At 39.5% G+C, this 24499-nt stretch overlaps 1 protein-coding gene across 2 annotated transcripts; it reads left to right on the forward strand.

Moving 5' to 3' along the window:
• The first annotated feature begins 840 nt into the window (after positions 1-840).
• Positions 841-17047, forward strand: LOC104101169 (protein CHROMATIN REMODELING 19). 2 transcript variants are annotated; one of them, XR_001970202.3, is made up of 12 exons: positions 841-1517; positions 1612-1729; positions 3110-3150; positions 3254-3504; positions 4778-4958; positions 5860-6045; positions 6213-6386; positions 6467-6625; positions 15272-15346; positions 15434-15570; positions 16226-16437; positions 16528-16622. XR_001970202.3 is itself a non-coding variant. In XM_009608601.4 (12 exons), exons 1-12 carry the CDS (start codon positions 981-983, stop codon positions 16682-16684), a joined length of 2235 nt encoding a protein of 744 aa, XP_009606896.1. In that variant the 5' UTR covers positions 841-980; the 3' UTR covers positions 16685-17047. The 2 variants fall into 2 exon arrangements, 1 of the variants encoding a protein (XP_009606896.1); XM_009608601.4 differs by having other exon boundaries at positions 16219-16437; positions 16528-17047.
• The last annotated feature ends 7452 nt before the right edge of the window (positions 17048-24499 follow it).

Raw genomic sequence — 24499 nt, forward strand, 5'->3', positions numbered from 1 at the left:
TAGAAAATTACATACTACAAGACAAAAATTTAAGCATGTTTTGTCTGAAATTTTAGCAAATGAACTAAAAAACTTAAGCATGTTTAGTCTGAAGTTATAGCAAATGAACTAAATAACTTAAGCACGTTTAGTCTGAAGTTTTAGCAAATGAATTAAATAACTTAAACATGTTTAGTCTAAAGTTTTAGCAAATGAACTAAATAACTTAAGCACGTTTAGTCTAAAGTTTTAGCAAATGAATTAAATAACTTAAGCATATTTAGTCTGGAGTTTTAGCAAATGAACTAAATAACTTAAGCATGTTTAGTCTGGAGTTTTAGTAAATGACTAAATAACTTAAGCATGTTTAGTCTGAAATTTTAGCAAATGAACTAAATAACTTCAGCTTGTTTAGTCTGAAATTTTAGCAAATGAACTAAATAATCTTAGCATGTTTAAACTGAAGTTTCGGATAAAATTCATGACAAAACTGTAAACTGCAGGATAAAATAACTTTAGCATGCATTAGCAGGAAGTTTTAGCTTCATGCTGAAACAACTTCATGCTATATTAGCATGAAGTTTTAGTTTCAACATGAAACAACTTCATGCTACATTAGCATGGAGTTTTAGCCTAAAGGTGAAATAACTTCATGCAAGTGTGATTCTGAAGATGAATCATGACAAATTTTTAATTTTTATATAAATTTGCTGAAAGGAGAAGAGAAGATCGTTTTATATCTTTTGTATTATGGATTTTTTATGAGATGACTACTAAATCAATAGTATACAAATTAAAAGGTGACACAAATATAGCATACAGCTACAAATCCTATTTTAGAGCTCCAAAAAAATAAAATAAAAAATCTTTTAGAGCTGTCTCGCGCAACTGTACATTTCATTCCCCTCAATACTCTCTGCAATTTAATTTGCTGAGTGAAATTTCAAAATTCCCTCCTCCAACTCGTCACGTTTCCGCTTCTTCTAGGGTTTCCTTTCCCGATGAAGCGTGACTATTGCGAGATCTCCGACGACGAATGGCCGGAAGACAATTCCTTCAATCCTTCTCGCGTCCTCAAACTCAACAAGCCTTCTTCTCCTCCTCCTCCTATCGAGTCCTTCGCGTACTCCAAGAGCAACAATCACGACACCTCAAAACCCTCCAATTTCGTCGAACTGGTGGATAGCTCGTCGGAGGAAATTGGAGTCAGAAATGTGACGGAGAATTTGGAGGACGATGATGCTGAGATTGTGTCCACAGTGAACCAGACGACGACCAGCCGTGGCCGCCGGAGATTCGTGGTGGATGATGAAGATGAAGGATTGAACTCGAATGAAGACGAGCAGGATATTGAGGTTTTCGAGGAGATTGAGGCTTTCGAGGAGAGTGAAGAGGAGGATGATGTTGTAGGGAAAGCACTGCAAAAATGTGGGAAAATATCTACGGAGCTTAAGAGAGAGCTTTTTGGTACGGCAGCTGCTAAGTTTGATTCCTACGCTCAAGTGGAGGAGGCTTCATCACTGAGAATCGTGACTCAGGTAGTATGATATTTGAACTAGTACGTTAAGTTTGGGCTTTAGCTGTTGTAAAATGCTGTATTTTTGTCTGTGATTGAAATGTTTTTCACTCAAGGATGATATAGACATGGCATGCGGAGAAGGAGATTTGGAATTTAAGCCAATACTGAAACCTTACCAACTTGTTGGAGTCAATTTCCTCCTTTTGCTGTATAGAAAGAAGATCGGGGGAGGTACTTCTTTATTGTACTTTGTTTTTAAAAATTTATTTCTTGTTATTTTGTAGCATGGACCTGTTATCTGAGTTGTGATGATTTCCTTGTGAAGTTAAGTTTTTAGGAGCTTATGTGGTTAAATTATTAAAGAGTTTTTCTAACTTGGCATATGATCATTGTGTCTTTTGATGCTAGATTAAGAATAAATTTTTGTCTTGATTCCCTGAAATAATGGAAAATGGCACATTCTGCTTTCGACCTCCAAATAATTGAACCAACATTCTTATGATCAAAATACATATAAGGGGTTGTTTGATTGGCTGCATAAACAAAACAATCTCAGAATAGAATTCCGCGTAAGTAATGCAGTATTTGGTGAGTTGCATAATAACTAATGCAGTGTTTGGTTGATGGTATTAAACTCCGCATAACTAATGCAACATTTGGTTGGTGCTATTAAACTCCCTGATGGTAACGCGTGCACAAGTTATACTCGAATACGTGCTATTTTATGCGGAATAGAATACAGAGTAAGTGTATTAGAAGTACATGCATAAGAGTAGTTAAAGACAAATAAATCCCTTGAAGTAGGCAATCTCTGCAGCCTCCATGGTTTAAGTCTAGTGGTAAACGCGCAACACGTGATGTGCGGGTTAGGCGCACACCATGAGTTGAACCCTGCCGCTAACAAAAGCTTGGTATTTAAGTGGAGAAGGATAGTGGGGTGGGCTCACTATCCATCAAGTTTTGAAACGTGCGGTAATTTGGCCCTTGGCAATTTGTCTTTTATTAAAAAAACCAAAAGTAGGCAATCTCTGCACGACAATCTTTGTATTATTGCTCAATGTATAACTGTCCCTACATTATTATTCACGTCATAACAATCCTCACAACATTAGTTGCCACATAAATGATCCCTAAATTGTAATATCTGTATAATTGGTCAGTGAACCAGACAATCTGCAAGTGTTTCTCAATATTTAAGTAGTCAGAAAAAGCTTAAAGTACCTTATTCCATTCAGTTTTTAAGTTATTCATATAAAATGACAAGACTGTTGCTGCTCCATATCTTTTATATAGTGAGTCTGATAAGTTTTAGATGCATTAAAATTTTGTAGTTTCCAAAGCATTTGCAGGAACACTACTATTTTTCCGGGTAGGTTCACAAATGAAACTCAGATCACCTAAATATCCTTTATCCCCCATGGACTTGATTCTAGCGTATAGCAATTAACCGCTACCAGCATTTCTTTTTTCTGTACAGATAGAAAGAAAGCCTAATGTTTCTGACTAAGATATGCATTGCTATCATATTATACTTGACAAGTGTACATACATGCATCCCAATTTTGGGTCCTACGCCTCAAACATAAAATTTTTGGGGCTGGTTTTATGCAGCTATACTGGCTGATGAAATGGGTCTTGGTAAGACAATTCAGGTATGCCACAGTTTTAACTTTTTATTTTTTCTGATTGATGCAGATATTTTCTTTTATCTTGACTTTAAGTGATAGGTAACACTGCATTTATTCATCTTATTAGGCAATCACATACTTAACAGTGCTGAAACATTTGGAAGATGATCCTGGTCCACATTTAATCGTTTGTCCTGCCTCTGTTTTGGAGAACTGGAAAAGAGAGCTAAAAAGGTGGTGTCCAGAATTTGCTGTGATCCAATATCATGGTGCTGCACGATCAACTTACTCAAAAAACTTGAGTTCTCTGGCTAGGACTGGACTGCCACCTCCATTTAACGTTATCCTAGTGTGCTACTCACTGTTTGAACGACACAGGTTTGCATATTATTTTAATGACCTTAGGTTTGCATCGAAGTGGGAGTATACCATCTAACTGCTTGTGGTTATGTATTTTCTAATCATTTATAGCTATGAGGTGTTTTAGATTTCATAGTTCTGCCTCAGAATGAAGCCTCTGGTATATGCCTTTGAAAGAACTGCAAGAACAAGTGCATTCAAGTAGCCCCAGATATTTTGCTTACTATAGATTTTTTGATGAAGTGATTGAAAATTAGATTTATGTTCGCAAGTGCTGAACTTGCAAAGGCTAGTTCAAATAGTGGTCTACTTTTCTCAGTGGAGGCTACAAGAAAATAAGATCCTCAGTTTCATTGTTGTTGAAAATTAAATTTCATTGTTCTATTCCTGAGTATGCTCTACTGCTGCTCTTTCCATCGTAAAACTCTCAGATTTTAGTTTCACCGTCCTTAGGTGAAAGTTGAGGCAATGGGAAAAAGCAAGTCATTGCTACTTCTTGGAGAAATTCTTATTCAACGCTTTTACAGAAGAATGATATTGTTGCAAAGGGGAATCCTATTTGCCTGTATGAAAGTCCCCTGTCTTCTATCTAGTAAACATTTGAAAAAAATTTCATGTCGAATTTTCACAACGCTAAAGATGACAATTTCATCCTATTTCTTAGTGCATAGGAGCTCACTTTTCAGTTTCTGTTTATACTTGTACTTTAGTCGTGATTGAGCTGTTAATCTATACAAAAATTTCTTATTCAATTTTTTGATTTTTTCTTTTCTAGTTTATGTTTGATGTATGATCTTTACCGCAGAAGATGGAATTTTCTTTTCTAAATGGTCCCAACTTGAGAAAGATCTCTTAATATATAGGAAAGCAGAAGAATGCTGAGATGCAGAATATGTATTTTTTGAAGACATAGGGTGTACATGTAGAGAATAGAAAATAAATTTCAAGCTATCTGCTAGAACTGCCAGAGTACCTTAACAGTTCTCTTGCAAATGAGCTTTATTAGTAAAATAAGTTTTACTGAATACTTTCGAGATCTATATACTATACTAGGGGATGTGATAGAGATATGTTTCTCCTAGTATAGTGGACGAAATGTAATCTTCAATTTGGTTTTAGATACTTATTAATCAACTCTTTAAACTTGCATCTACGTATGGAAAAAAAGTCTTTAAACTTCATGTTTATTCAAAAAAGAAAAGAATCTTTAAACTTTCATGTTTTAAACAAGCCTAGCTAGTTGGTACTAATCTTTGTCATTGAGTCTTATACCGGTGCCTCATTTTTGCAGTGCTCAGCAGAAAGACGATCGCAAAATTCTGAAGCGTTGGCGTTGGAGCTGTGTGCTAATGGATGAGGCTCATGCTTTGAAGGATAAAAGTAGCTATAGGTGGAAAAATTTAATGTCTGTGGCACGTAATGCCAACCAGCGACTAATGCTCACTGGCACGCCACTACAGAATGATTTGCATGTATGATAGCCGCCAACTGTTTTGTCTTAAGCTGCTAAAGTTTTTTCGCATATAGTTCGTGTATGTTATATGTCAGGACAAATGTCTATTGGGGACATTCTTGAATGTTAATTTTATGACTTTACTTTGCTTAAAAAATAAAAAATATTTTTTATTTCTTACAGGTTATTTACTAAGTAAATTTCAAGGTGAAAAAGCTAAAAATGGCACTTCAAAGCAGACAATTAAAATTGTCCAATCCCAATCTTGGTTGCATAACTTATACTAGCAGAACAAAATGGTAATGAAATGCAAAGATATTTATTATTTCCAAGAGGAGTAATAAAAAGCTGTCTCTCGTATTCCTGAATAAATTTTGACGTCTTTTGACCTCAATAACCCTGGATGATAGTGTAGAGAAACGTCTATTCTTAAAGCAGCTTGCTCATTGTCTGTTGATGTCAGCGACCCTGGTGTCAGAACTTCTTGCAATGTATAGCCAATCATTGCAAGGTCAGTTTTGAGGTTCTTTTCCCTGGATTGAGCACTTGCGAGCTATATCAGATGTAATAATTCAACAGATTCTATAACTTGCCTTGCTCCAGGGGGAATGCTCTCAACTACTTTTTTTTTGGTTCAATTTTTTTCCTCTCTTTTCGCCATGTTTGGCTGTGATGAAAAACTTTTGTCAACATTTAAGTATGGCGAGACATTCTTAGCTCTCTTACACTAGATTTCCTGAGCAGATGCTATTTGCTGTACATTTTTTAGTGAGTCAAAGTAACTTTGCGTATATGTTTTCTTGATTATTTTTTTGTAATTTCTTGTGTGTGATCTCTGCTTCTTTGGCCACTGTTTTCATGATTAGTGCTCATCTGTACGCTTGATTTTGCTTTGTTCAGTTAGTGGTTTTCTATTGCAGGAACTTTGGTCAATTTTGGAGTTTATGATGCCTGATCTATTTGAAACAGGAGATGTTGACCTGAAAAAACTATTGAATGCAGAAGATAAGGAGTTAATTGCTCGAATAAAGTCCATTCTTGGACCTTTCATTTTGAGAAGATTAAAATCGGACGTGATGACACAACTGGTACCAAAAATACAGATGGTATGTATTTTGTTCTGTTTGTATTTCTTGTTTTTCATTTTCTTCACTATAGCTATTTCCATCTTTGGTCTATTGATGTTTAGACTCTGCTATTCATGGGCTTGCCTAGAATCGCTCACAGCTTTTACATGTTAGACTTAGTATGTGACAGAAAATTTCTACTGCAGGTTCGTTATGTTGGCATGGAGAAAGATCAAGAAGAGGCATATAAAGAAGCGATTGAAAGCTATCGTGCTGCATCTCTAGCTCGTGTTTCAAAGCAACCTGAAATTAGTTTCAATAGTGCTGCTGGTGTCTTTTCTAGACGACAAATTTCCAATTATTTTCTTGAATTTCGCAAGGTTCTGAAGCTTCTTGATCTACCTGAATATTTATTGTCTGAACTCCAGATTTTTGACCAATAATGCTATGGTTTCTTCAGATTGCAAACCATCCTCTGCTTGTCAGGCGTATTTATACAGATGATGATATTGTTCGAATTGCTAGAGTTATGCATCCCAAAGGTGTCTTTGGTTTTGAATGTACAGTTGAAAGAGTGATTGAGGAGCTGAGGAGCTATAATGACTTCTCCATCCACAAGGTATACTTTCTTTTATCTCACTCATTTTTCTTCTACAAACTATCTGGTTCGCATGCATTGGGTTAATCATGAAATTCTCCCATATGACATGTATTTTGAGTTGTTTGGTATTCTCTGGCTGCTTATATTGTCAACCTCTGATAATCGTTGTAGTCAATCTAACTTCTTTCTGATAGTGAGGTGCTAATGGCACAGTGCCAAGCAGCAAATAAAGGCTTAGAAGAAAGTGAAACGACATACACTTATCTACAAGCTTACAAGATCTTCTCTCTCCTCTTGGGGGGTTTTGAACCGGCTACAATCAATATTCGAAGCTATAGATATACCTGTATTCCAGTTGTACTGTGTTTTGATTCCACTCTTAAAGAGTTATATTTGGTGGCATGTAATTGACTCAGGAAAACATAGCCAAAAGGAAAACAACAAAATGAGAAAAAGAAAAAGGAAAGAAAATGAACCAGCAGCTTAATTGCATTCTCCTAAAACTTGAAGACTCTGTTTCGTCCACATTGGGGAGTGATCTATTTCTCTTAACCAATTTAGAGGCCTTGAATTGTTATGTCTTCGAAGGGAAAGAAAGGGCCAATAAGCAGAAAGGAAAGGAAGACTAAAGAAGGAACAAAGGGAATCACCGGTGAACAATTGTGCAGATGATGGTTTTAGTTGGGTTTAGCGAGAAGTTTAAGAAAGGACCTGATGATATGAAGAAATTTCGAGGGGATAATCTGGTGATAGGTAAGAATCGGTTTAGATATGAATTGTGATAGGCAACCATAGGTATAGTCGACTAGTCGTATAGATATGAATTTACATGTCAATCAAACGACATCATAAGTTGAAGGGAGAATACATAAGTACCCCGTCCAACTTATTTCCTTTTTTCAACTGAACACTTAAAGTTTGTAGGGGTCCTATTACCCCCCTGAACTTATTTGGAGGCGAATTATTACATCCTTATTTGCTGATGTGGCATAGAGAATGTATTAACTCGACTTAACGTGCGTGACGAGTAAAAAATAAGGCAAAAAATACAAGTTATAGCCGATAAACTTCATATTCTCTGACCAAACACCGTAGTTACCGATAAAAAACCATAGCTTGAGAATTGAAAGTTGCACAAACGCCATTCTTTCATTTATCTACTTGATCTTCTCCGTCTTCTTTCGTATTTCCTCACATAATTGTTCACATACAATTCTCTTAGTTCTGGTTCTTTTCGATTTTCGTTGTAACCAGATGAGTTTATTTGTTTCAAACATTAATAACAAAGAAAATACAAAAGATGCTAAATCAATTTCTTTTTGGGTATTTATGTAAAGGCAGATTTCACTGTTTCCTCTTAAATTTATGCTCTTTCTCGTTGTTTCACTTCCACATTAGCAAATTCTTATCCTTTTACCCATCATTTTAATTCCATTTTCTTCTTTTTATTTTGATTAATCGGGTTATTTTGACAAAGTGGGTTATTTGTTTTGCGTTTTATTGTTGAGCAATTTGAGGTGGGTATTTTGTTCTCTGATCGATTTGCTTCCACGGTGAAGAGAAGTTTGCGGGATTTGGAGAGACCCTTGGATGGGTTTTAGCCGAAGGCTGTCGTTTGACTGGTTTTGTTATCATATCAAACAAAAGAATGTGGAGAAGATAACAAGAAAAAGAGTAAATGAAAGGAAGCCCTGCATCGTACATCCATGCTGCAAAGGCACTTACGGCGCGATCCCTCAAAATCTTCTTGGCTTCTAAACCTGAACCAGAATCACCTTTTCTTTTTTCTTGTTGTTTTGTCGAGAAATAAAGATTGAGAGGACCTTTTGTTACCGTACGTGCCGTGGATGACCCACTAGAACTATTTGAAGATATCTTATGATTTTTGGAGGGGGAGGTCTCATTTCATCATCTTCATCCATTTCATCATCTTCATCAATTAGATTTACCAATGCTTCATAATTTATTTGAGTTCTTGTCACATTTTTCTTATCAACAAATGCTTTTACTTCCTCCCTAACCTCGGGCGGACAAAGAGGACATTGTACTACATTTTTAAATCCACCTATCAAATGTTGCTTGTGGCGAGTTATTCCATCATGATATATTTTTTCACAAAACACATTTAATTGCGGATCTTGATGAGCCTTGTATAGCATAATTCCAAGCTATATCATTTCGTTTATTACTATCGGATGACGCCATTTCAATACTGTTTTATAGAAAAAATATTATCAAGTCAATATGCAATTAATTCTACTCTATAAGATTATAAGTCTATAATTGAAAAAACAGAGCAAACAAAACAGAGCTCTAAAAAGAAAGAGCTACTGCCCTCTGCCTCTGCTGTTGGTCGAAAAATAGAGCCAAAAAAAAAAAAGAGAAGAAAGATGAAGGGAAGAAAGAAAGAGCTCTGGTCGAAAAACAGAGCAAAGAAAGAAGAAGAAAAACAGAGCAAAAAAAAAAGACAAGAAGAAAAATGAAGAAAGAAAGAAGAAAGAAGAAGAAAAAGAAAAAAGAAGAAGACATCAATGGTGAAGTCGAACTGTCGAAGAAAAAAAGAAAAAGACAGCTGAAATAGAAGAAGAAGAAAGTAGAAAAAGAAAGGAGAAGAAGAAAAGAAAAGAAAGTAACATACCTGGGTTACTGTGCTGATGGCCGATGATGAAAGAAGAAGAAGATGAAGCCCTAATTTTTCTGTTGCTGAGAAATGGTCGCTGCTCGGTCGCTGAAGGAGAAGAAGTGAAACCCAAGCCCTAATTTTGTATTTTAATCTAAATCGCTGCCTTTTCTTCCTTTTTTTTTTTTTCTAATAGCGTTGCCTCGCAGCGCCTCTCGCTACATAGGCAGAGGCGCTCGCTTTTTCCGAATCGCAACTCAACCGACCAAAAAAGCGCTGCTGCCTCGCGTCGCGTCGCGTTGCCACACGCTATTAGCGACGTAGCGCTCGCTATTTACAACACTGCTGCAACCTTTAAATTTAGGCAAATATACGTAATTCATTTGCTCTGAAAGGACATCTTTAAGTTAGAATCTGATTGTTGGAGTAACATGATTAACTTACTCCACTACTGACGACGATAAACAATGGAAGCAAAACTAAAAGAGGAAGGAAAACAAAGAAAAAAAGGAAAAAGATGGTATTTAAGAAGTGTAAAGAACCTACACTTGATAATGGACAACCAATTGAACAAAGTCAATTAGCCTTCCATTAATGCATACAGTTTAGACCCAAATACAATCAAGAGATCTTGTAAGCAATCCTATGAATTATCCAAGCAAGAAATAAAGTTATTCTTTATCCAAGCAAGAAATAAAGAAATTATGTTTTCATACTTAGAAAAGTGAAGATTCACAAATATTCATTATGACACCGAATAAAAATGGCAATAATATAAAGTTATTGTTTGAAAAACTAAAACCAGAAAACAAATCGCAAACAGACAATATATGAAATAGAGTCTCTAGAACAGTTTCTAAATTAGAGTAATAGCAAAAGAAATTAGAAAAAAGAAAAAAGAAACATACGCAGTATTATCCCACACTGTGGGGTCTGGGGAGGGTAGTGTGTACGCAGACCTTACCCCTACCTTGTGAGGATAGAGATGTTATTTCCAATAGACTCTCGGCTCAGGAAAGCATAAGCACCACATTAATAAAAATATAGACAAGAAGGGATAGTACCAAAAAGCCATATAAAAGCTGAATAAAAACAACAAGATAGTAAGGTGATCAACAATGAAAGAAAACAACGATTAGTCATAAAAACCTACTACCAACAGAAAGCGCGACTGCGTGCCAATACTACTGTTATGAACACTCTAGAATACCTACTCTACTACCCTAATCCTCGACCTCCATACCTTCATATCAAAGGTCACGTCCTCGGTCAGCTGAAGCTGCGCCATGTCTTGCCTAATCACCTCTCCCCACCTCTTCTTTGGCCTACCTCTACCTCTTTGTAGGCCCTCCACTGTCAATTTCTCACACCTCACCGGGGCGACTGTGCTCCTCCTCACATGACCAAACCACCTAAGCCGCGCTTCCCGCATCTTGTCCTCAATAGGGGCCAAACCCATCTTGTCGTGAATAACCTCATTTCTGATCCTATCTAACCTGGTGTGCCCGCACATCCATCTCAACATCCTCATCTCTGCTACCTTCATCTTCTGGACATGAGCGATCTTGACTGGCCAACACTCAGCCCCATACAACATCGTTGGTCTGACCACCACTCTGTAGAACTTACCCTTTCGGTCGCACCTTCTTGTCACACAAAACACCGGAAGCGAGTCTCCATTTCATCCATTCCGCTCCAATACGATGTGTGAAATTTTCATCAATCTCCCCATCCCCTTGAGTAATAGACCCAAGGTACTTAAAACTTCCTTTCCTAGAGATGACTTGCGAGTCCAGCCTCACCCTCCCTTCCCCTCTTGAGTCTCGCCATTGAACTTACATTCCATGTATTCTGTCTTGGTCTTGCTCAACTTGAAACCTTTAGATTCCAGGGTCTGCCTCCATACCTCTAATTGCGCGTTGACACCGTCTCGCATCTCGTCAATCAATACAATATCATCTGCAAATAGCATGCACCACGACATCTCCCCTTGGATGTGGCGCGTCAGTACGTTCATCGCCAGAGCAAACAAAAAAAGGGCCGAGTGCCGACCCCTGATGCAACCCCATCATTACCGGAAAATGGTCCGAGTCCCCACCCACCGTCCTCACTCAGGTCTTTACTCCATCATACATGTCTTTAATCAACCTAACGTAGGCAACAAGTACACCTCTAGCCTCCAAACATCTCCACAAAACCTCTCTCGGAACTTTATTGTACGCCTTTTCTAAGTCGATGAACACCACATGCAAGTCCTTCTTTCTCTCCCTATACTGCTCCATCAATCTCCTAACAAGGTGGATGGCTTCTATTGTCGAACGCCCCGGCATAAATCCAAATTGGTTCTCGGAAATAGACACACTCCTCCTCACCCTTAGCTCTACCACTCTCTCCCAGACATTCATAGTATGGCTAAGCAACTTGATACCCCGATAGTTATTGCAATTTTGGATATCACCCTTGTTCTTGTATACAGGAACCATCGTGCTCCCCCTCCACTCTTCGGGCATCTTCTTCGTTCTAAAAATGACATTAAATAACCTAGTGAGCCACTCCAAGTCTACCTTGCCCGTACTCTTCCAAAACTCCACCGCGATTTCTTCCGGCCCGGTCGCTATGCCCCTGCTCATCTTACGCATAGCCCCCTCAACTTCATCAACTCTAATCCGCCTACAATACCTAAAGTCACAACGACTCCCGGAGAGTTCCAAATTACCCGGTACAATGCTCCTGTCTCCCTCCTCGTTCAAGAGACTATGGAAGTAGGTCTGCCATCTCCGACGGATAAACCCCTCATCCAACAAAACTCTACCTTCTTCATCCTTGATGCACTTTAGTTGATCCAAGTCATGCGCCTTCCTTTCTCGCGCCTTGGCTAACCTGAACAACCTCTTATCCCCACCTCGGCCCTCGAGTTCCTCATACAAACGACTAAAAGCTGCAGTCTTTGCTGCCGTAACTGCTAGCTTTGCCTCCTTCTTAGCCAACTTATAATGCTCCCTATTCGCCCTCTTCTCCTCGTTTACACTTTCCACTAGCTTCAGATACGCTGCTTTCTTGGTTTCCATTTTCCCTCGCACCTCTCCATTCCACAACCAATCTCCCTTGTGACCACTAGAGTAACCCTTTGAGACCCCTAATACCTCTCTCGCGGCTTCTCTAATGCACTGTGCAGTCGTGGTCCACATAGTGTTTGCATTCCCACTACTCCAAGCCCCCATAGTCACCAACTTGACCCCCAACTCCTGCGCTTTAACTTCCGTCAAGGCTCCCCACTTGATCCTATGTTGGCTATACATCGCCCTCTTCCTCCTTTTCCTCGTGATCTCAAGGTCCATGACCAGGAGCCTATGAAGGGTCGAGAGGTTTTCACTCGGGATGACCTTGCAATCCGTGCAAAGACCTCTATCAGACTTCCTGCAGAGTAAATAATCAATCTGAGTCTCGGCCACCGAGCTCCGGAAGGTGACCAAGTGCTCCCTCTTCTTCGGGAAACTCGAGTTTGCTATCACCAAATCAAATGCTCTAGCAAAGCCCAGCAGACGTTCCTCCTCCGTTTCTATCTCCAAAACCAAAGCCACCATGTACATCATCATACCCCCTAGATGTCGCTCCAATGTGGCCGTTGAAATCTCCTCCTATGAAAAGCTTCTCGGTGTGCGGGATACCACGTACCATCTCATCCAAATCCTCCCAGAAACGCCTCTTGACTTCCTCATCCAAGCTTGCTTGGGGTGCGTACGCACTGATTATGTTCCAAGTAAAACCTCCAACAACTAGCTTAATAGTCATCAGCCTGTCATTCACCCTCCTAACCTCTACCACTAGTTCACGGAGGTCCTTATCAACCAAGATACCTACTCCGTTCCTGCCCCCCACCCTCCTAGAATGCCAAAGTTTGAAATCGCCCACATCCCGCGCTTTATCTCCTGCCCACCTAGTCTCCTGTACACACGTTATATTAATCTTCCTTTTCTCGAGAATCTTTGCTAACTCTACAGATTTTCCAGTTAAAGTTCCTATGTTTCAAGACCCCTCTCAGCCTAGTAGCTCCCTTAGCCCTCTTACCCCCCGCACCCCCTCCCCCGCGCCGACACTTCCGAGGACAAGACCTTACCTTACCCCATCGTTCACCAAAGCCACTATAATCTAGGAGTCACTAGGCAAGCACTATCCCGAAAGCAAGCGACAAAAATAAAATGAATTACCGAAATATAATCTACCACTAAAGGTCGCAAAACATGTGAAGAAATAAAATAAAAAAACTAATGGGAACTATAATCTACAACTAAAGGTCAGAAAAACAGGTGAAGAAATAAAACAAAGGAACTAAAAGAACTATAATCTACAACTAAAGGATAGAAAAATAGGTGAAGAAATACAATACAAGAGCTACAGGGGGCTATAATCTACAACTAAAGGTCACAAAGAAAATGTGCAAAACTAGAACAGAACTACTAGGGAATATTTGAAATAAAGATTCCAAATAAAGATGTAAACAGGTAGATAACAATATAAACAAGTAGGCAAGGCTATCACTAATGCAATTAATTTGACAATGCTAGGGCAAATATTAACTAAAGATTCAAGAACAAAATAGGCAGGCAAGGAGATATAATTACGCTAAAATATCAAACTCTTAAAATATCAAGACAAGAGAGGGACAATAGAACCTGGATTGCAGCCCTTGGAGTTAACGAAAATCTGGCCGGCGGTGATGGATTGCGACGAGCTGGAGCAATACTCTATTTATTTCTCGTTCAAATAGAAAGAAGAAACTTCGAATATTTTTGTGTTTTCTTTTGAATTTAGACCAACCAGGAAATCTGAAAATGGACCAAAATGAAAAGAAGAACCCTAAACTTTTTCTGCCTCTCTTCTTCGAAATTTGAAATTCGCCGGTATCTGAGGGATTTACCGGCGAGAATTGACCGGAATCTGAATCGGAATCTTTGGTAAAACAAGGGCGCCAGATGGAGTGAGCGGAGGATAAAGAATTTCAAATCGTCCTAGGCGATTAGGTACAACCAAAAATATAACAAGACCAAATCCAAGTAACTAAAATAATGGATATATGGCCAAATAACCACTACCTGGTCATGGACCAATAAGTGGGCAATCCTGTAACTTCCAACTTTAGTCCACTCTTGTCTTAGTCAATGGTCAAAGGTCAACCTTGATCATACCCGGTCAAGTCCTCTGGTCTTCACTTGGACTACTTGAACCTTGCTTGGACCATCACTGCTAGAACATTATACCTTTTTTGGAAGCCTCTCAACTGCATCTTGAAGTCCCTTCACCTTTTTAAGAAATAAATGAATCTCCTAAATCTCCTTGCTTGCCTTCTTATGTAGACTCTTATAGGGGTGAATTTTGGTGCTTCCTCTTCTCAAGTTGGATTGTTAGGGCCTAATATGTAGTCTAGTGTATCAGTTAACTCTGAATCGGAATCTTTGGTAAAACAAGGGCACCAGATGGAGTGAGCGGAGGATAAAGAATTTCGAATCGTCCTAGGCGATTAGGTACAACCAAAAATATAACAAGACCAAATCCAAGTAACTAAAATAATGGATATATGGCCAAATAACCGCTACCTGGTCATGGACCAATAAGTGGGCAATCCTGTAACTTCCAACTTTAGTCCACTCTTGTCTTAGTCAACGGTCAAAGGTCAACCTTGATCATACCCGGTCAAGTCCTCTGGTCTTCACTTGGACTACTTGAACCTTGCTTGGACCATCACTGCTAGAACATTATACCTTTTTTGGAAGCCTCTCAACTGCATCTTGAAGTCCCTTCACCTTTTTAAGAAATAAATGAATCTCCTAAATCTCCTTGCTTGCCTTCTTATGTAGACTCTTATAGGGGTGAATTTTGGTGCTTCCTCTTCTCAAGTTGGATTGTTAGGGCCTAATATGTAGTCTAGTGTATCAGTTAACTCTTCCAACTACCATTAGCTGGTTTCGGAGCCAGGCTGCTTATGAGCTCTTTATTCCTTAATTATGCTCGATGATCACTTGAATTTGTATTTTTGTTACTTGCAGCTTTTACTTTATTATGGCGATAATAATAAGGGAGTGCTGTCAGATGAACATGTTATGGTTTCAGCGAAATGCCAGGTTAATTTCACCGGCCTTCTGATTTTATGTAGTCACTTTTAATTTTACTGTATTTGTTCAAAATAATTCAAGTGCTCCAATGGGCAGGAATTAGCCAAACTTCTCCCTTCATTGAAGCTTTGTGGTCATCGAGTGCTTATTTTTAGCCAGTGGACATCAATGCTTGATATCCTGGAGTGGACCCTAGATGTTATTGGAGTTACATACAGGCGCCTGGACGGAAGGTATTATAATACGTGTTACTTCTCTTCGACAGATCCATCTTTTTTACCAAGCTTTTCTAGTGATCTTCTAGCGTATGCTCTTTCACAGCTATCTCATCCTCAATGACACATTAAATGCTTATCTTCAGGAACAAAGAACTTAAAATGGTCACAGTTTTTTCTATAACTTTTTCATTGATCAAGTAATGTGATGCACTTGAATGTACTGTTTATGGATCACATCTTCACTATAGCATGTTAATGCTTTTCCTTTTTTCATTTGATCAAGTTTTACATAGAAGTGATCATGATTTAATAGATTTTCTAGCATTCAACATGTCAAAAAATTATTGCTTTGGTTGAGGTATGATAACATGCAACTATTCTATGATAGAAAAGAAGTTTTCTCATGTTCTAAAAATTAGGATGGAGAATTCTTGTTCCTATCAAGGTCTGAACACCATACATTTGTATTCTAGTTTAATACACTTCTAATAATTTGACAATTGACATGCTCTTGATGTCAACGCAAAAAATATTTTGGTTTCTGTTCATGTAATCATTTTTAGTTACTTATTGTCATGAGAGGTGTTGGTAATTTGGGGTTGGCAGAGGAATTTTGACCATATCTTCCTAAACATGGTGTCTTGATTTCATTCATTATTTTAGCACTCAGGTATCAGAGAGACAGACAATTGTTGACACCTTCAATAAGGACACTTCCATATTCGCATGCTTGCTCTCCACAAGGGCAGGAGGACAGGGTTTAAACTTGACAGGAGCTGATACTGTTATCATACATGACATGGATTTTAATCCACAGATAGATCGGCAAGCTGAAGATCGCTGCCACCGGATAGGCCAAAACAAACCAGTTACAGTATACAGGTGTTAACTCCCTCTTGATTTTCTCTCTCTTTCGCTTCTACATTGAAATTCTTGTAGTTTACACATTTCCCTTTTGCCTTTTTCATGAAGGCTGGTTACAAGGAATACTGTTGATGAGAATGTATATGAAATTGCAAAGAGGAAACTAACATTGGATGCAGCTATACTCGAGTCTGGTGCCCAAATTGAGAATGACGGTGATACAAAAACTATGGGTGAGATATTATCGTCTCTTCTACTTGGTTAAGCACCCTGTTCTGGCATGAGGTTCACACCAATATCAATTTTGGTCTATTGACTTCTTTTTTTGTTTTTCCATTTTCCCTTCACCGTCCGGAATCTTTGAGGGTGAGGAATGGAGGTAGGGATTGAGGTAGGATCCGTCCATACTCATCTTTCCCTGTTACTCATAAAATACCATGTACACTTATTATTACAAGGCCTCCCCCTGGAAACAGAAAATTGAGCCAAACCTGCGCCCCTGTTGTATTCTACTAGAATAGATCGACCCCAGCTTATAAAAATGTTATACCGTGTACAGGAAAATCTTGTCATAGGGCAAGGTTTTCTTTTTCTTTTTATTGTAGTTTTGGTCATTCACTTCTGCTTATACTATTATTAGTTTTTGCTTAAAGTTCTATATCGGTCGAAGTTCCATAATTAACACTTTTCAAGTTAAAAACCGTTGCTCACCCACGGTGGATGAGCATAATGAACAGTCTTTTGAAATTTATTCTAAAATTACTAGTCTACAGGCACACAAGATCACATTTTAATTGGCAAACACTATCAGAAAATAACATATGAAGGTTTAAACATACTTTGTACTAGCTGTGGGAAGTCACGAGACAAGCTGAAGAATTGCCCAGAACAAGTTTCGCAAAATTACGCTACCGAACCTATTGCACGCAAAATGCGGCCAGTACCGCTAATTGCATTAAAGAACATGAGTGGACATTAGTCTCTTATCCAAGAAGCAAGAAAAATAATCATGAAGCAAGTTACTTACTCAAGCTAAGAAAGGTATGGGTAAGACTGCAAAAGACGAATGAAAGGACTGCAGCAAGTACCAAAGTTAGTGACAAAAATAATGGCAAAAAGTTACCAACTACACTAAACTACTAAAGAGATTTTCAGGCTTCAGCTTTAATACGTCTACCTGTGAACCAAAAAGATCTCCGTTACTCCGACTAATACCTCTATATTCTCAGATAACACAAATAAGCCAACCAATAATATTGAACCTAACCAGATTCATTTAACAAAGAACAAACGTTCTATTAGCTAACCAAAATGAAGTCTCTGTCACTTTAGACATTGACTCAACTATCAAATGCATTAACAAATGCAATAGAGATATATTCATTCAGTAAACAAGAAAACTCCATACTTGCATTTAATGCTCAAGTTGAATCACATGAAAGCAGAGATAACAAGCATGGTTACTGCAAGGATGCTTCTAATGCATCTGATAACAATCTCACTGAAAGCACACAGATACATACACAGACACAAAGACATTCACAATGGCTGTAGCTATAAGTGAGCCAACGTTTATGAGCAAAATCCCCAAGACATCGCAAGTACAACTTAGACACTCTAATCTTCCAAATACAGCACCTTCTTCCACTTCTCTTCTCCAAACTGCCGAGCTATCCAGGATAAGGAGAAACTACTGGCAGAGGACATATTGACCGTGAACCCATGGCTAGCAGCTGTAAATCAATCACACCTCTATCACAGCCACCTTCCAATGGAATGCTTCAAATCTAGCACCAATGATGGGATTACTTGTGTTCCATGCATCTTCACAGACATCTCAAGCACCTGCAGCAGTATTTCAGCAAAACATGAACCATCAAGCACAGACAACACAAATGGTAACTGATTAACAACACATTCAAATGATCACCACTCTAACAGTAATACCTTAAGAGGAATTGAACCACACTCAGGAATCAAGTCAGATAGCTCGAGTGTAGGCTCAGACACAAGAGGAGGAAGAAGAGGTAGAATACTTGATAGAAAGAAAATTAGTGTTACAACCTAAGAATCCTCAGAATAATGCTTCAAACGAAACTGAGAACAAAAATTCATGTTAGCCTGCACCCCCACCCCCTGGTCACTCTTGAAATGCTCTCTAAATATCGACACACTATCCAATCCAACTCTTTACCAATATGGTGTGGTGATGATCCCCACTCTGGCCAGGTAGAGTCATCTCAATCAGAAGGTTATGATTCTACTAGGAGTTCAACCCAAAATGAACTCCTCCCTTAGCTTGGCAGAGAGTTCTAACAACAACGACAAGATGATGAATTTCATAATCTGGAATTATAGGGGTGCTGCTAAGCGTGACTTCAAAAGGAACTTCAGATCAATGTTGGATTAAAATAAACTTGTCTTTGTAGCTTTGCTTGAGACAATGCTCCAAGATCATAGCTCACTAATGAATGATTTCAACTTCACTAACATGATCCAAGTAAGAGTAGTAGGATTATTAGGACCACATTGCAGCATTGAAAAATGCTGATATACAAGTTGATGAAATTGGAACCACCGGACAAGAGGTGCATTTTGTGGTAGAGGTAAATCCAAATTCAAATCCATGGCTTATGTCTCTAATTATTCTGTTACACCCCATGTTTTTGTATGTAAGAGTACGTCGTGACACAATTGATGTAAGCTCAGAAATGAGATCATTTTTGAAAGTATATAAGGTAAATTAATCATGTTACCTTGGAGGTTACAAATTTTTAAGATCATGGATAACAAGTACCAAGAGGGTTGAAAGACTTAGAAGCTAAACAAACTGAAGAAAATAAGTTTCGTCGAAAGTCGACAAGTTGAGAATATTATAACATGTACTCTTGGGATAAGAATATGGTGCTTAACATGATAAGAAGGTTATGTTATGAGTTATTTTAGTCGTATGATAGTCGTATATTACGTTTTGAAGTCAAGCGAGTTGTGGAACAAAAGTTGGCAAATGTCATCACAAGTTACATTCATAAATGTGCTGAAAATTAGGTCAAATGTAGTTGCGATTTTCTCCCAATATACTTGGAATTTGTTACACCATGTGCGTCCCAAGGTGACGTATAATGAATATAGGACTTTTTAATCATTATTTAAATGAGTTTAAAATCATAATATGACTATATATGATGTTTGGACATAAAATATAAAGTTTGGAAAAAATCGGATTTAAGTTGCGGAAAAACCGACTAAGGATTTGCCTTGTAACAAAGCTTTTTGAGAAAATTTTTTTGTGTGTTATAAGAGGTATTTTTGGGACATATTATATACCAAATTGAAGGTATTGGAATGTAGTTTCCAACACTCTTAATCGTTCATTCATACGATGTCCGGATAAAAAGGTATGAGCGTCTGAAGAAGGGCCAATGCTAGGGTGCCAAGCTAGCACCTCTTTGACTTTTCAAAAGTTGATATATATAGGTTTTAAGTCTCCTTTTTCTTCATTTTTCATAGAACACGAACATAGAACCCCCATAAACCTATCCTTAAGCTCTCTACAAGGATTTCAAAGAAGATTAACATCCCAGGTACGAAATCAAGAAGCGATAATATTAGAACGATCCCTACGACGTAAGTATCATTATACCGCCTCTCTTTTTCTTTGTAGTTTGAGTTTCGGAAGGTACTTCATAGTTAAGAAAATGCCTAATTTCTGTATTTAAGCTTTTAAATATCTAAGAAAGTTGATAAATTCATTTTCTAATAGTTAGAACTCACGGGACGGTGATCGGAAGCCATGGGTTCGATTTATTCCACTTTTAGCGGACTGTTTTGTAGTTCACTCGTGTTGGCCTCTTGTGCTACTAATTTATGGAGTTTGGAAGGATAAAGGGCGTGGAGAAACTGTAAGAACTCGTAAAATTATTAACCAAAATACTCGGGGTTTCGTGGTGCCAAGATAGATTCCTGCGTTAGTTCAGATTTTTTGGATTGAACAGTACCCTACAGACTGAGAGGAAAATATTTCACAGAAGAACGCATTTCTACGGCCCATTATACGGCCGCATAATCACTCTGCGGACCGCATAATGGCCATAGAGTGAAGCAGTAAGTTTGGCCAATTTGAGGTCAGTTTTGCGGTCGATTATGCGACCGCATAATCCATATGCGGACCGCATAATTCCTCTTGGGTTTCTGCGGAGGGAGTTCTGCGGTGCATTGTGCGACCGCAGAACAAGTATGCGGACCGCATACTGGTCGCATACCTGAGCCAAAGGTTTAGGCCCCTGAGGGCCATTTCTGCGATCACTTTGCGGACCGCATAACCATTATGCGGTCGCATATGCGACCGCAGACCTGTGTCGGGGCACCATTTTTCTTAATTTAAAACCCGACCCCTATTCCGTTAAAACACCCCTTAGGTCTATTTTGAGCTCATTTTCTGATACTTATAGAGTGTGAGAGAGAGGGTTCAAGAGGGAGGGCCTAAGTTTCATCAAATTGATCTTCAATCATCACTCAAAGCCTTGGAAATATTCAAGTAGAGCACCAAAATTCTTCACCCTAAAAGGTAAGGCTTCATCACCCCAGCTCTAAATTTCAAACATAGCTATAATGGGGTACTACGGTGATACTTCATGAGTATGAGGGTGGTTTATCTTGCATGCATGTGTGATAAAGAGTGTGGGGAAAGAAAGTGAGTTAGAGCCATGAACGTTTTCCTAATTCTGGGTTCAATTTGTATATTGCAAAAATAGATTGAGGTTGCTAAGGGTTCCGGATTATTGTAGAGTCCAAAGAAGCGAAATTGAGGTATGTGTGGCTAACTCTCTTCTTCTTAGAATCAAACTCCTGGTGTTCGAATAATTGGTGTAAGTTCCAACTTGATTATACTAGGATCATTTGCCTTAGTGTGTTTGATTGAAAGATTCATGTTCCCTAATTATTTTAGATGGTTACCATGTCATCATGCTATTTGAGAACGTAATTGTAATTTTACAAGCTCCTTCCCTTATGTGTGAAATGCCTTATGTGATGGTACTTATCGACATGAATGATGATGTTATTCGAACAAATAAAAAAAAATAAAAAGGAAAGATTTGAATTGTAAAATGTGCCCAAGTGCCAAGAACTATTTAATAAATGAGGTTGTTTGTGCCATGTAATGGAGATGGAAAAGAAATGTGAATTGAGTGGACAGTTGAAAGAGGTTATGTCTCAAGTGAGATGGCTTAGCCGATCGGGCCGAGATCGGACGCCATGCTGTACACATGGTGGCATTTGTATTGGAATTATTGAATTACATTGTGGATATGGATATGTCTCACTTGAGATGGCTTAGCCGGTCGGGCCGAGACCGGACTCCGTGTAAAAACACGGTGGCATTGTGAGTTGTGGCTTTGGCACTAAAGATTATTAATCTAAGAAGATGGAAAAATTGAATTAGAAACTATGTAATCCTTACTCGGTATTTTCTTTGTATTTCTATGAAGTACTTATTAATTATTATGACTGCCTTCTCTTTGTTTCACTATTCATTCTACTAAGATTGGTGTTTGCCTTACATACTAGTACTATTCGACAGTATTAATGTCCCTTTTGCCGGGGGCGCTACATCTTTGAATGGATGTAGGTGGTTTCATCGCAGATAGTGCCGATCGCAGATAGTGGTGCTCTCTTTCTCTCCTCACAGCAGTCTTGGTGAGCCCCCTTTCTCCCAGGGGTCATGTAGTCCTTTTGTATAAGTTTTCACATTTTGAGGTATAGTCGGGGCCTTATTGCCGGCATTGTCATGTTGCTCTTTTTTATCCTTAGAGGCTCCGTAGACGTTTTTTTGTGGGTCATGTATGTATGTTGGGGCGGTCGTTGGACCGAGCTGTATTTTGGAAACTCAACTATGGCATAATGTATATAAGGAAAATGAATTAGCAACGTTTATATATTTATATAACTGATCTCTCCCCGGTTTTACAAATGGTGATGCGATCCCTTTTTGGGTTATGAATGAGTCGGGTAGGAAAGGTTAATAGGCTTGCTCGACCGGGTTCACTCGGTTGAGCCCCGGTCGCGCTCCCCGAGGTTGGGGCGTGACAAACTTGGTATCAGAGCCTAAGGTTTTAAAGTGTCCTAGGATGTCTCAGAGCTGTATCTAGTAGGGCCCTTCTTATCGGTGTGTTGTCGACCACATCTATAATTAGGGGGATACTTGGACATTTAAGAATGATACCCTTCATTGTTGTTCTATATTGTGCGATAGAGCAGAACGTGAGGTTGTTTTCTCCTAACTCGTGCATTGTTCTAACTTTCAGTAAATGGCACCTAAGAAGAGAGCGAGACTTGGCTAAGAAGCCAATACCACCCTAAGAGTGGTTGTTGATCCCTTACTTGATAATGCGGGTGAGGATAATCCCCATTCTATCACACTGCCTGATTCGTCTATTCCAGAACATACTGCCGCAATTCCTACACCCACGGAGGGTGCCACAATCCCTCCCGCCGATATACCTGTTCCACCTCCAGGTCCCGGTATTTCTGATAGGGATCTTAGGGGAGCTATTCAGATGCTGACTCAGTTAGTAGCTTCTCAGGACTAGAGGTCAAATGTTGCACCCACCCTATTTAGCTCGCAAGAGGATTCTTCTAGTTCCAGGGTAAATATATTCCTTCAGTTAGACCCTCCAGTGTTCACAGGTACTGATCCCGGGGCAGACCCTCAGGATTTCATTGATGAGATGCATAAGACTCTCCGAGTTATGCGTGCTACTGAAGTAGAGGGGGTAGAGTTGGCCTCTTATCATCTGAAAGGGGTGGCATATTCCCGGTTTGAAATGTGGGAAGATTCCCGTGAGGAGGGGAGCCCTCCGACGAGATGGAGTGAGTTCGCGGATGCCTTCATAGACCATTTCTTGCCTGCCGAGACTAAGGCAGACCGTGCTGTGGAGTTTGAGACCCTTAAACAGGGTAGTAGGAATGTGTGGGAGTATCACATGGAGTTCATGCACCTGTCGAAGTATGATGTTCATATGATGCCGACTATGGAGGCAAGAGTGCGCCGATTTGTGCAGGGCCTTAGCCCTTTGGTTATTAATGAGGCTGCCACAGCTGCTCTAAATTCTGACATGAACTATGGAAGGATGGTGGCATTTGCCCAAGATACGGAGTCTCGAAAGTTAAAGCTCAGGATGGAACGGGAAAGTAGTAGTAGGGCCCGATCAGCGGGCAACCTTGGGGATTCATTCGGAGGTGGGAGATCAGCTTTTCGGAGAGGATCATCAGGGCCATCCCAGTCTTATGCTCAGTCTTCAGCTAGTGCCCCGCCATCAAGGCACGGTCAGCAGCAGGGGAGTCGCTTTAGGCCCGGTCAGGGCAGCAGGGGGTCCCACCATCAAGGACGATTAGGAGGGGGGATTCCAGCAGCAGCAGAGGGCCCCATGCCCTAAGTGTGGGAGGATACATTCGGGAATCTGCTACCTGGACATGCCAACATGTTACAGATGCGGAATGAGAGGCCATATTCAGAGAGAGTGTCGTGTATCCCGTCAGGGTGCAGGCAAGGGCACAGCTCAGTCATCCAGTCCTACAGCTGCCACATCTTCAGCACACCCTCCAGCTTGAGGCTCTTCAGCACCCACAGGGCGTGGTACAGCTGGGGGTAGTGCACAGAGTTCGAGAGGACCCAGCCGATTCTATGCTATGAGTGGTCGACAGAGAGGCTTCCCCAGATGTTGTTACAGGTATATTAACCGTTCAATCTCATGATGTGTATGCCCTTATTGATCCCGGATCTTCTTTGTCCTATGTTACTCCTTATGTTGCTACGAGCTTCGGGGTAGAACCGGAACAACTTCATGAGCCGTTCTCTGTATCTACCCCAATTGGCGAGTTTATTACGGCCACGCGGGTTTATAGAGATTGTGTTGTCACGGTGCATGGTCGGGATACCATGGCCGATCTTATCGAACTAGGGATGATCGATTTTGATGTAATAATGGGAATGGATTGGCTTTATTCATGTTTTGCCAAACTCAATTGCCGAGCCAGAATCATGAGGCTTGAGTTTCCTAATGAGCCAGCTGTTGAGTGG

The sequence above is a fragment of the Nicotiana tomentosiformis genome, chromosome 4, assembly GCF_000390325.3.
Source record: "Nicotiana tomentosiformis chromosome 4, ASM39032v3, whole genome shotgun sequence".
Lineage (NCBI taxonomy): Eukaryota > Viridiplantae > Streptophyta > Magnoliopsida > Solanales > Solanaceae > Nicotiana > Nicotiana tomentosiformis.